This window comes from Hordeum vulgare, chromosome 4H (genome assembly GCF_904849725.1).
Source record: "Hordeum vulgare subsp. vulgare chromosome 4H, MorexV3_pseudomolecules_assembly, whole genome shotgun sequence".
NCBI classification, from domain to species: domain Eukaryota; kingdom Viridiplantae; phylum Streptophyta; class Magnoliopsida; order Poales; family Poaceae; genus Hordeum; species Hordeum vulgare.
In genome coordinates, this window is record NC_058521.1 from 525,424,006 (window position 1) to 525,436,262 (window position 12,257).

Genomic DNA, 12,257 nt, shown 5'->3' on the forward strand with positions numbered 1-12,257 from the left:
GGGGTGGGGTGGGGCGAGAAGGGTAAGAGCAACTCCAATGGGGCGACCCAAACGGACGGCGATTTCGTCCGCTTTTTGTCCGTTTGGGTCGGCCTCCCACCCGACGTCCGTCCTGTTTTAGATATGGGTCGGCAGTGCGCCCAACACGTCGATCCATATGTGCCGGCGTGGCCGGCTGGCCGCCCTATTTTGCATGAATTTGCATAGTTTGAATCAAATAAGATAATTTGGACCGAATAAAATAGCATAGTTATTACAAGCCGAATAAAAATAACATAGTTCTCACATAGTTTTGCAAACGAATAAAAGAAGATAAATATATTGGTTGCCAACATGAGGCCACATATGCTCAACCAAATCATTTTGCAGTTGCACGTGAGTTTCCCAATCACTCATGTCTTTCCCACAAAATCATTAAACCTGGCGGCTGCTCGATCTTTGATTAGTGATTCACCGGCCACTAGATCGATGAAGAATCTCTCAAAAATCCCCTTTTTGATCAGTGATTCACCAGCCACTACATTCTTAAACTTCTCTGCCATTTAGATCGGAGAATTTATAGAGGAAATCGGGTTTTAAATTTCCAGAAACCACACGATTATATAGCCAAAGGGAATACGCCGCGCCTAAAATCATCCCAAGCGCAGCTAAAAAAGGAACCAATCCTATTTCGGCACCCTTTAGAGGCTATCGCTCGTTTACCGCAGATCTCTATCCCACAGCTGGCTAATAAAATCGCCTTGGCAATGTGTCAAGTCCTTCCAGTCAGAGTTCAACTCTTCAGCGAAAGTGAAAAATCTACGGTCTTCCATCGATGAAATTGGATGAATTGTTCAAATGTTGTCGCTCCTCCATGGTGAGGCACAACATTCTCACCCTGAAACTAAAACTCTAGGCAAGTAGACTCGCTCATACGGACGTACTCGTCAATGAGATCACCGGGCACTCCGTATATAAGCATTGAGATGGCGGCAGTGCATTTTTGATAAGAGGAAAAACCTATCTTGCCAACGGCATCCTCTTTGCACTCGAAATAATCATCATAGTCGACCACCCCCTCACTAATACGGTTGAAAAGATGCCTACTCGTACGGAAACGGCGACGGAATTTTTTATGTTTGAACAACGGGTTTGTTGTATCAAAGTAGTCCTTCCAAAGAAGGAAATGCCCGCTCTCTCGGTTGCGATTCAATGCCGGAAGGTGGCCTGGAATGGAGCCACCGAACAACGGCCGTTGGCTATTGAGGTGGTGATGAACCAACACGGCAGCCAATATCTCCTCCTCGTCATCGAACGACGAATCGTCGGAGTCGCAAAGGAAATTGTGAAAAAAGAACTCGTCGACGGAATCCATTTTGTACCTTGGCAAACTATCGAACAACTTGTGGGCGTCGACGAAGGAGACGGCCGGCAAAGGGAGTCGCGGCGCGCACGAACCAGCTAGCTGCCCTGCTGGCGTTCGACGAGTGGGTCGGCGTCCGACAAGCGTGCCGGTGAGGATCTCGCCGGGCAGCAAGGCGGCTTCTTTGGTCGGGGCGGGCTGTGTGGTGGGGGCGCGGGGGTGGGAAGCAGTCGGCTCCCCGACGGCAAGACGGCGGCGGCGGGCGACGTGGGAGCGGGCGGTGTTGCTGGGCGGATGTGGAGGCGTCGGCAGCTGGCAGAATCGCCGGCAAAAATGGGTGGCGGCGGCAACGAAGGAGGCAGGCGAGGGTTGGATGGGGGAATGCCAATGTGCCACCGACCAACGGACCCGGGGAAGGAGAAGGCGAGCGTGCGCGTGTCCATCGCGTGTCCGCGTCAACACAAATCCGACTCAAAAATGAACCGGAAATGAATCATCCACGGACAAAAACCGAACGCGCGTCCGTTTGGGTCGACGTGTTAGACTACCTTTTGTGTCCGCATCGACTCAAACGAACGGTAGCGGAGGTCGACAGCAGGGAGGGGGCGAGAGACCCACGAGTCGCCGCGCGTATCGCGAGAGCCCATCCGCAAGCCTCTAGTTCAAAAATGCCGTCCAAGTTATCACCACCTCACAAGCAGGTATTCTGAATCTGAAGAATTAGCTCAGAAAAATTCTATACGATTCCACTAGCCCTGGCAATCAAAGAAGTGACGCTGCTACAGTAGTGAAGATTTCATCGCGTGGAACACGAGACGAGAGTAGTTCAACGCATCACGAATTGCCGTTTAAACAATATATACGTATACTCCAGCGCATTCCCTTTTAAACGAGGCCACTTGCAGATGATTCTCGATCTAATTTATCCTACCAAATACGTATATGCTTGCGTACGTCAACGTGAGGGATGCTGTGCAATCTGTTTTGGGCCGCCGCTCGGTGTCGAGTGAGGGTCGGTGATCCGTCGCTGTCGGACATGCCTGGCTTGTCAAACTAACGTTGAACACACCTCGCGCGTTCGTAGCTGCTCCCTCTGTAATGAAATATAAAAACTTTTAGGTCATTAACATATTGATTTAAACATTTTTATATAAGAAATATAAAGTATTTAGATCATTATAATATTGATTTAAATATTTTTATAATTTTTTATGGAGGAAGCATGTAAGAACATCTTTAGCAGACGCTCTATACAAGCAGCGCGCTGTAAAGGAGCTGGTTTTAACGTGTGCGGACTCGATTTAGACGCTCCAGCAGCCACGTAAAAATCACACGCGCGGTATACTCAATCCAACGCGTGGAGCAAAATGGTATCGCGTGTTGTTTATTTGATGCGCCCGTTAACGCGTGTTGTAAACTCTGAACTGCTGCAAATGAGACGTTGGATTGAGCGTTGTGATATCACGCGTCTGTTTGAGCAAACGTCGTCCAACGCGTTAAAAACATCATTTTAATGTTGTATATTTTTTTAAGGCGTATAAGTGGGTTTCTGTTGAAGATGCTTTAATAATCATCTACTAGCAGCAGAAGAAGAAGAGAAACGTGCGGTTATGTACATTTAGTACAATGCCATGCAAGAAGAGTGCGGATGCAGTGCACCGAACCAATGGAACATGCGGCGCCACCGATCAACGAAATCAAATTATCGGCGACTTTCTGTTGATCTCCGTCGAGACTCACTGGAGGGCGATCCTTATTTATGGGGCTTTTCCTTGTGAACTCCCGGAGCGGCCAAGGCGAAGAGGATCCAAGTGAGGAATGGTGGTGAGCACGAGCACCGACACGTCGGTGCAGCGGCGGCGGAGGCAATGGACGCTGGCGCTGGTGACGGCGGCGTCGCTGCTGGAGCGCGCGGACGAGGCGCTGCTGCCGGCCGTGTACAGGGAGGTGGGCGCCGAGCTGGGCGCGTCCCCGGCCGCGCTGGGCTCCCTCGCGCTGTGCCGCGCGCTCGTCCAGGCCGTGTGCTACCCGCTGGCGGCGTGCGCCGCGGCGCGCCACGACCGCGCGCGCGTCGTGGCCGCGGGGGCCTTCCTCTGGGCCGTCGCCACCATGCTCGTCGGCGCCTCGGGCACTTTTCTCCAGGTCAGCCGTCAGCATGCTTGCTACTACTTGAATCCATACTTGTGACGGTGCCAACTAGAGCTAAAAATTGGGACGCACTGCTCCTTGCTTTTGACAGATGGGGATCGCGAGAGGGTTTAACGGCGTTGGCCTGGCGCTGGTGTTGCCGGCGTTGTCCTCCCTGGCGGCCGACTACAGCGACGACACGACGCGCGGCTCGGTGTTTGGGTGGTTAGGGATGGCGAGCCGGCTGGGCGCCATGGCGGGGGGCACGCTCGGCGTGCTGCTCGCGCCCACCACCTTCCTCGGCGTCCCCGGCTGGCGCCTGGCATTCCACATACTCGCGCTCCTCAGTGTCGCGCTCGCCGTCTCGACGTGGTTCCTCGCCTCGGACCCGCGTCCGCCCAGCACGTCCGAGAAGAGCACGGTCTCTGTGGCTAGGGAACTCATCATGGAGGCCAAGGACGTGGTGCGGGTGCCGACGTTCCAGATCCTGGTGGCGCAGGGGGTGGCCGGGTCGGTGCCGTGGACGGCGCTCACCTTCGCCGCCATGTGGCTGGAGCTCGTGGGGTTCACGCACTGGGAGACCAGCGCCATCATCAACCTCAACCAGCTGGCCGGGGCGCTCGGCTCGCTGTTCGCCGGGTTCGTCGGCGACCCCATGGCGCGGCGGTTCCCGAACGCCGGCAGGGTCGCGCTGGCGCAGGTGAGCACGGCGTCGACCGTCCCGGTCGCCGCCGTCCTGCTGCTCGCGCTGCCCATCGACCCCTCGGCCGGGGCCGCGTACGCCACCGCCTTCGCCGTCCTGGGCTTCGTCATGCCCTGGTGCCCACCGGCCACCAACAAGTGAGTGATGATGGTGGTGCACGACCGTTCATAATTTCTGTGCTTGCATGCACTGCTGCTTACCGACTGACGTCCCTTTGCAGCCCTATATTGGCAGAGATCGTGCCGGAGAAGGCGAGGACGACGGTGTACGCGCTGGACAGGTTCTTCGAGACGATCTTCGCGTCGTTTGCGCCAGCCGTGGTGGGCATCCTGGCGGAGCGGGTTTTCGGATACAAGCCGGCGTCCGGCGCCACCGGGAAGACCGAACGGGAGAACGCCGCCGCGCTGGCGAAGGCAGTCTTCGCGGAGATGGCCGTGCCGATGGCCGTCTGCTGCAGCATCTACTCCTTGCTCTACTGCACGTATCCAGCAGACAGACAGCGCGCGCAGAAGGCAGCTCTGGTTGCGCGAGGAGAAGAGGACTGTGAAAATGCTACTTGTAGTACTACTGCTACTGGAGTTGATAGCTTAAACCAGGCATTGCTTGTCAGAAGTGACTAGCAACATATCTAAGACAGGTTTGGCTACATGGACAAAAATGTATACGCTTCTGTCCAGAAATACTTGTAGGAGAAATGACGTATATATTAGTTGACATCCATTTTTTTCATTTTTTACGACAAATAATTCCGGACGAAGGGAGTATATTTTTTAGGTTCGCTCAGGAAGGCAATTTACAGGCTTTACAGCCATTTATATTCAAGACAAGATCTCAGATGCAATTCTTAATAAATCCTCTAAACTAAAAACTAAATATGTACCAAATAATATATAGCCTCCCTGATCTCCAGTATCAAAAGCGGCTTACGAGTTAGATGAGCAGAAAATATATTACACAAAAAAAAATGCTAGCTGCGACTAAAGGAACACGCAAAGTTAACTAGGCCAAGGAGCTGCGTCAGATGGGACCAAATAATTCAAAGTTATTTAAAACCAACAACTTTCTATAAACCAAGATTCGACATGCTGTCACATAAATTATTCCCTTTATAAACCAATTACAGAGAAAAAAAGAAGATGAAATGAAAAATAAGAGCAACCATTCATCAAACCACTAAATTGTTTCCAGTGATTACCCTGCACAAAGTAAACAATTGTGTAAGAAAACAGGTCTTTCAATTATTCATTTTAATCTAAAGTGAACACATGTTGCTCTTGCAGCAGGCAAGAAAAGATAATCAATAAAATTTAATGAGCATAATTCACGAGGATCTCCAATAGGATACGGCTAGATTAGCTTGAACAGTATGTGAAGTAAAGGTTGCCGCAAGAGCTACCAAGTGAAATAAATAGGATCAATACAAATACACAACAAATAAATCAATGCATCAAAAGTTCAAAAGGACGGGAAAACAAGGTGTTGCAAGCTTGAAAGCTGACGAAATCTATTCTTGTCCAAAAGAAACAGTACCATGACTATTACGACAAAGTTGACTACGAAATGATGCTTACCTACTTACAAATCCAAGAAGCCTTCACATCTGTCCACTAAACCCAAACATGTCAGGGATGTCTCCACTGCTTCCAATGCTGTGACTCAAGCTGTTAGTTGGAGATTCGATCTCATCCACTGCAAAGCGGTTTGGGATGCAAGTACCCTTCCCAACAAATCCAAGGTTTTTTCCTCGTCCTTGATCAGGCAATTTCCCAAGGGCTGCATTAGAACTATGAAAGCTAGACGAACTGGACACTGGCTGACTTGGCCCAACAGTATTTCTAAAGCAATCCATATTTTGCAAAGAAGACCAGCCACCTGTGACATCATTTGGACTCTGCAGAAAACCAAATTGTGCATTTTTTGACTGAGAAGACAGCAAGCCGGAATCCATATGGTTGACATAACCATAGCTTTGGTTAAGAGAGTCAGTGCTCTCAGTCTTTAGGACACCGGGTGGTTTAGAGCCCATTCCCATCGAATTCTGATTAACCAGATACGGAGTATTACCAGTTTGAAAGTTACTTATTCCTTGTGATGGTATCACATTTGAGTTGCGGTTCATGAGACCAGAAAGATTTCCTCCGTGGCTACTAATGAAAGGCTGACTGGTTGAAGCTTGGTTAATCAGATCAATCCCACCTAATAGATTGTTTGATGACTGAGAAGTTGGGAGAACAAGTTCAGGCTTCATGGATGGAGGAATGCCTGTCAGATAACCTGACGATTGAGAGGGTACAATCAAGGGATTTTGATTAGGAGAGAGACCCTCGCTAGCTGGGAAAGTATTTAATGACTGAGATGGCATAACTATGCCAGAAGGTTTGACATCTAGAGTGTGGAGGGTTCCTGACAGCATGGTATCTGGCTGCTGTTGCAATTCGTGCAAACCTATATTGCTATTCTGAGAATTATTCACATTACCCAGTGCGCTCATTGAATCTGCCATACCAAGTTTGTTATTGGGCCAAGCTGAAAAAGAAGGCATTCTTCCAACTGCAGGGCTGTTTTGGGGTAATGCCGCATATGAATTATTCTGAACCTTGTATATCGGCTGCCCAAATGCTATTTGCTCTCCATGGGGCTTATTTCCTTTGACTGCAGCAAGTCGTAAAGATGACTGGTCCCTTCCAGGCAACACCAAGTTGTTCGTAGGTCGCCCTAGGAGCTCATCCTGCAAAGCTGCGAGGGCTTGAGGAGGGATTTGACCTGAAGCAGCCAAAGCTTGAAAATCTAGTCCTCCCAAGGAGGCCACTTGAGCACTAGAAGCAGGCACACCATATGGATTGCCCATTCCTGCGTGATGCTGAGCTATCCTTTTCAGATACAATCTGAATTTCTGCAAATAGAAAAAAATGCATTCCTTTCAATATGATTATCATGTATAACTGACATAAAGTTACCACAAGAAATCAACTCAGCATAGTGCTTCGCAAAAACCAAATTATAACTGCTATTCCCTCGCAGCTGGCGCGGTCTTCAAGATGCAACTTTAACCACTGATTTAGAATACAGCATATGTACAAGAATTACAAACATAGTACTCCCTCCGTCCCAAAATTCTTGTCTTAGGTTTATCTAAAAATATAGATAATTCTTAGACAAGAATTTTGGGACGGAGGGAGTATTCAAAAAATATTTTTTGAGAGAACTCTAGAAATATGATTTTTCAAATTTTCAAAGGGAATAATTAAAATTATATTTGTAGTCAAAGGTTTAAAAGTATGACTGAAGGCATGTCCAAAATGTCACTTATGTGTGATATGGAAGGATTATATGATGAATCTGGAGGTAATAAGGATAGTTTTGGGCTCAAAAGACATCAGGCAGTATAACCTGTTGGAACTAATGGAATCTATCTTCAAGTTTGAAAATGCACAAAGGAGATAACTAGCATGTCAGGATCATACCATTAAAAATAGGGATTTTTTCTTGTCATACATCTACAAAAATATTAAAAAGCATTCATTCATGTTCTCACTATTTTTTCAGTTAAAATCTACAACTTGAGGCAATTGCATTTATAGCAAAAAAAAAAGAGCTGCACTGTAGTCACTAAAGCATAATTTTCTGAAAATCAAAACTAATTCTAACAGAAAGCCCTTAATTCATATTGCTAACTAAGCTAGAGAGGATTCTTCGAGCTAGGGATACTAAGGTGTAAAATGTACACAATTACTAAGAGCATGGAAAACAGTAAAATGGAGATGTCACCAGTAAACATAAGTTCAATACATCATCTCATTAAGGATACTAAAAAGGTAGCAAGATTGAAGACAATAATCAAACCTGCAAATGGCTGGCAACGTTTTCCCTAGTTAAACCAGGGACATTCATTAACTCCAAAATTTTCTTGGGAACAGCTTCTGTACAAAAATTAAAAATAAGCTGAGACACAAAAGTGGAGAGATTTGGCATACTTCTAAATCATAGGTGTTCGACAGTAACCACACTAGCTCGATAAAACCAATATAGAAAGGACTTATTATCCTACTTACAATAATGTACTAATAAACACCAATGTTGATAAAATAAGTACTAAAGCAGGTAACAGAATCTTACTGTCTATCCCGAGGTGATTAACTGCATTTACAAATTGTTGATGGAGCTCAACTGACCAAACAACTCTTGGTTTCTTCGAATTATTAGAAGGATCGCCACTTTCCAATTCACTGTCATCCTCTTCTTTATCCCGTTTCTTTTTCTGAGATTTCCAACTATCCTCAGCTCCATCATTTGCAGAGGAAGCATACTCATTATCATTATTGGTCGGTCTGTTCCGATCGGTATCATCTAGGCTACCTGAATGCTCATGCTCCTTGTTTCCACCAAACTTTTTCCTCACAACATGTTGCCAGATGTTTTTTAACTCTTCCATCCTGACAGGTTTAATCAAATAATCACATGCTCCATGTTTTATCCCTTTCATTACTAGATCTGTCCTTGAATCAGCAGACATCACTGAAATGTCATCAACAAGCTTTAGTATTGCATCCCATTCACGAGCTAACATACTGAATAGGAGATAGTAGAATTTTTTTCTCAAACGCTGGACACAGTAAAATTTACTTACTAATAACAGGAAGGTCCATCTCAAGGCCTACAAGTTCAAGTAACCTGAACCCATTCATATCAGGCATGTGAACGTCACTAATTATAACATCAAAAGCACCCCTGTTCTCTCGCAGCATAGCTAATGCTCTCGTAGCCTGAGAACAAGTTGTAGCTGCACAAAAGAAAGGGTTATATGATGGAGCAGAATAAAATACAGTAACATATATTCGATAGAGCAACATTACACCGGATGGCAGTGACAGTACAATGCATCAATTGAATGAATAAGTCATGTATATCCAGACAGAATGTTTCGATATATTCGTGGGTGTGCAAAATGTTTTGACCTGCCCTGTTTTATATTTGGGAGCCCTCGGGAAAGAGCGTCCTCCAGGCAGCCAACCAGAGGGTGCTTCTACCACATGACGCATGCATTGTCCTGAGACATTAGGAGATTCATTTTCAGGTTCCCACGCGTTTTTCCACTGGCCTTTCTTTTGTCTCTGCTTACTTCAGGTTTTGTCTTTACATGGAACACGGTGGATATTTGTTGTGCAGTCATTACCCAAAGTAAACCTTGCCAAATAAAAAACGTCACAGCCGCTACAAGCTCCGTGGAGTCACGGGCCTTTGGCCGTTCAACTTTTTTATAGATATTGAAAGGGGGCATACATTAGAGCACTCATTCATCAAAGACGACATGAGATGTAATGCTCACTACCAACTGCACTAAATCGGCGCAGAAGGCAGGACCACAGATTTTACTGAAATATGTACAAGTGAGTCTACATTTGAAGATCTTGCTGCAGGGAATGCGGATCATTATTTGACGTGCGGTTGAAAAGCAATACCAACTTTATTAGAGAAATAAACACATACACTCATGCACCCAGAAGATAAAGGAAATAGCGCAAGCCATGCAAGCGTGGTTCCCATCATGGACAAACCATGCACACCTTGTCCAATTACAACACGAGCGAGCAAATGGTGGTGCCACGTGTCAAGCCGCTAAGGATGCTGAACTGACTTCCGAAACGGTACCAACTACCTAGCATTTACATTTATATTTATAGTAGGAAACATCATTCAATTGTAGCAACATTGGATAAGACAATCAAATCCAACACCTTGTTTAGTTGCGACACAAGCAAGCACATGGCGTCGCCACGTGTGTCAAGGATGCTGGGCTGACCTTTGGAAAGGGTAAGTGGAAAAATCATTCAACTGGAGTAACATCAGATAAGACAATCGAGTCCAGCAGCTTCTAATGTTAATTTTCTCGAACAGTATGTCCAGAAAATGGAGACAGACATGTCCCCTCGCCGCATATTAGATTTGTACTAAACTAGCATTCATAGCACACTTACTGTGGTTCAGGGGGTACAACCTCCAAAGGTTGTAACCTTCAAGCTTCCCAGGGCAAAAGCTACCCATCCACATGAATGCCTAGTAAGTACACTATGCACGGAATAGGAAAATTAAGCAACAGCAGTAATAACAATACAACACAATGAGGAGCCTGGTTCTCTTCTTACACTATTTCCCTATGTACGCGTCTGGGCATTTGCGCCCAGAGTAGAAACTATAGGCGAGGGATACATATCAGCCCATATATGCAGTGAATAAGAGAAACAACATTACGGCTGCACAAATAAATAGACGCAGCATTACAATAACTGGAAACTAGCGTGAATCACCAGAATCTAATCCTAACACTCCTGCAAATGGACTAAGCATTGCAAATTAGCAATCAGCAACAACAGACATGAGCCTGCTCGGATTCTTCCCACAGAAGGAATCCAGTCAGATCTCCAACGCAACTACCAGTCCTTAATCAAACACATGTCAGAAATCCACTCCTCAAACAGATAAAACTGCTGAGAATTTCTCGAAAACGGAGGATTACAAGACCGTCGAGAATCCCCTAGAAACACGGAAAGCGCGAATCAAACTCCTAATAAGCATGAGCTTCCAACTATGGACAGACCAAAACAAGCTAGGAAGCAACGGAGCCTCTAGACCGCCAGACCTTCCTACGTGGGCAACCAATCGGGCGGGCACCAGAGCAACGCCACACCGGCGCATCACAGCAAGCGAGATGGGAAGGAGAGGATGGGGCGCGGGGCTCACCGTCGTAGCGGCACTGGATGAGCATCCTCTTGAGCACGGCGAGGCACGTCTGGTCGTCGTCGACGACTAGCACCTTCATCCCCACCGGGAACTGGTCCCCGCCGCCGGCCTCCTCCGGCGGCGCCATCACGCCGGCGAAAGCCTCACCAGCAGCCCCGCCTCCCTCGGAGAATCACGCGCCAATCGCCTCCATCGCGGCCGCAGATCCGGCTTCGTGCGCGCGGCGTGCTCGGGCTCCGGCTGCGGAGCCGCGGATTCGGGCGGCGGGAGGACCGTGGGGGAAAGGGAGGGAGCAGCAGCGCAGGGAGGAGGAAGAAGAGGTGGTGGGCTGCAGAGGAGAAGGGAAGGGAGGGGAGGGGAGGGGGGAGACTAAATCGCTAAGCGTGATTAGTAGAGCAAAGTAAATAAATTACGAGATTTCGGGATTAAATTCTGTCAGGGGGGCAGCGATTAGGAGTTAATGATTCCGCGGGCCGCTCTCTCTCTTCCCTTCCCCCCGCTGCTGCGCTTTCCACTTGCGGCGGCTGTCTTTTTTTCTTTCCCTTCTCTTCTCCTGCCCGCCTGCGTGGGATGGATGGCTGCGTGCGCGCTTAGCTGGCGGCTACCGGGCGCCTCCTTTTAAAAACAGGTTGTATTGATTTTCCACTGATTTCCTTCCATAATTCTATGATTTCCTTCCCCGTTTACGCCTTTCCGCCAGATGGAATTGATTAACTTTCTTTCCTTTGCCTGGACGTGGTGTACTGTGTAACGGCTGTTAATGTTGGCTGGATTTGAAACGTGGACATGAATTTCCTAAGAAGGGGGAATATATATTGCCCTAAAGGACTATACAACTCACCTCACGGTCTCACATAGCGGTCCTTTTTGCTGGCCATAAAAAACCAAACAACTCGCGTAGCTCTCCGAGCTGCATCCACTTAACGTAAACGGTCCTCCTTGCTATTTCTTCTTTTTTTTTTCTGCTAGCCACTCCATCTCCTTTCACTCGTCGGGTTAGCGCATGGTGACTCCATGCAATTGTCTCAACTCCGTCAATCGATTTGCTTTGAAGCCTCACACAAAAGGCTATAGTTCAACTAGCAAGAACCTATGTCTTACAAAGGATGCCATTGGCTCTTTCCCTCGGCTACTTATGTTCATCGGCGTCTTTCTAGCCTCCTCATGTTACCACCAAATCAAAGATCCAGCTTTCATGTATATTAGTGGTGGTGTAAATCAAGTATTTGAAAACAACATATGTGTGTGCCTCCGCCTTCCTTGTCACATCGTTGGTCTCCCCTCTCCTCAATTGTCCTTGCCGGCACCATGTGAAGGAGAGATGATGTGAATCTAACGGTAAGGTAG

At 47.4% G+C, this 12,257-nt stretch overlaps 2 protein-coding genes across 2 annotated transcripts; one reads left to right on the forward strand and one right to left on the reverse strand.

Annotated features, from left to right (window-relative positions):
- Positions 1 to 2,912: 2,912 nt before the first annotated feature.
- On the forward strand, positions 2,913 to 5,321 carry LOC123449268. Its single transcript, XM_045126415.1, has 3 exons — positions 2,913 to 3,484; positions 3,582 to 4,309; positions 4,393 to 5,321. Exons 1-3 carry the CDS (start codon positions 3,161 to 3,163, stop codon positions 4,790 to 4,792), a joined length of 1,452 nt encoding a protein of 483 aa, XP_044982350.1. The 5' UTR covers positions 2,913 to 3,160; the 3' UTR covers positions 4,793 to 5,321.
- LOC123449267 (two-component response regulator ORR21-like) lies at positions 5,218 to 11,302 on the reverse strand. Its single transcript, XM_045126414.1, has 6 exons — positions 10,911 to 11,302; positions 8,800 to 8,952; positions 8,289 to 8,687; positions 8,016 to 8,092; positions 5,744 to 7,065; positions 5,218 to 5,368 (listed from the first exon to the last, which is right to left on the reverse strand). The coding sequence occupies exons 1-5, from the start codon at positions 11,035 to 11,037 to the stop codon at positions 5,767 to 5,769; spliced, it is 2,055 nt and encodes a 684-aa protein (XP_044982349.1). The 5' UTR covers positions 11,038 to 11,302; the 3' UTR covers positions 5,218 to 5,368; positions 5,744 to 5,766.
- Positions 11,303 to 12,257: the final 955 nt, after the last annotated feature.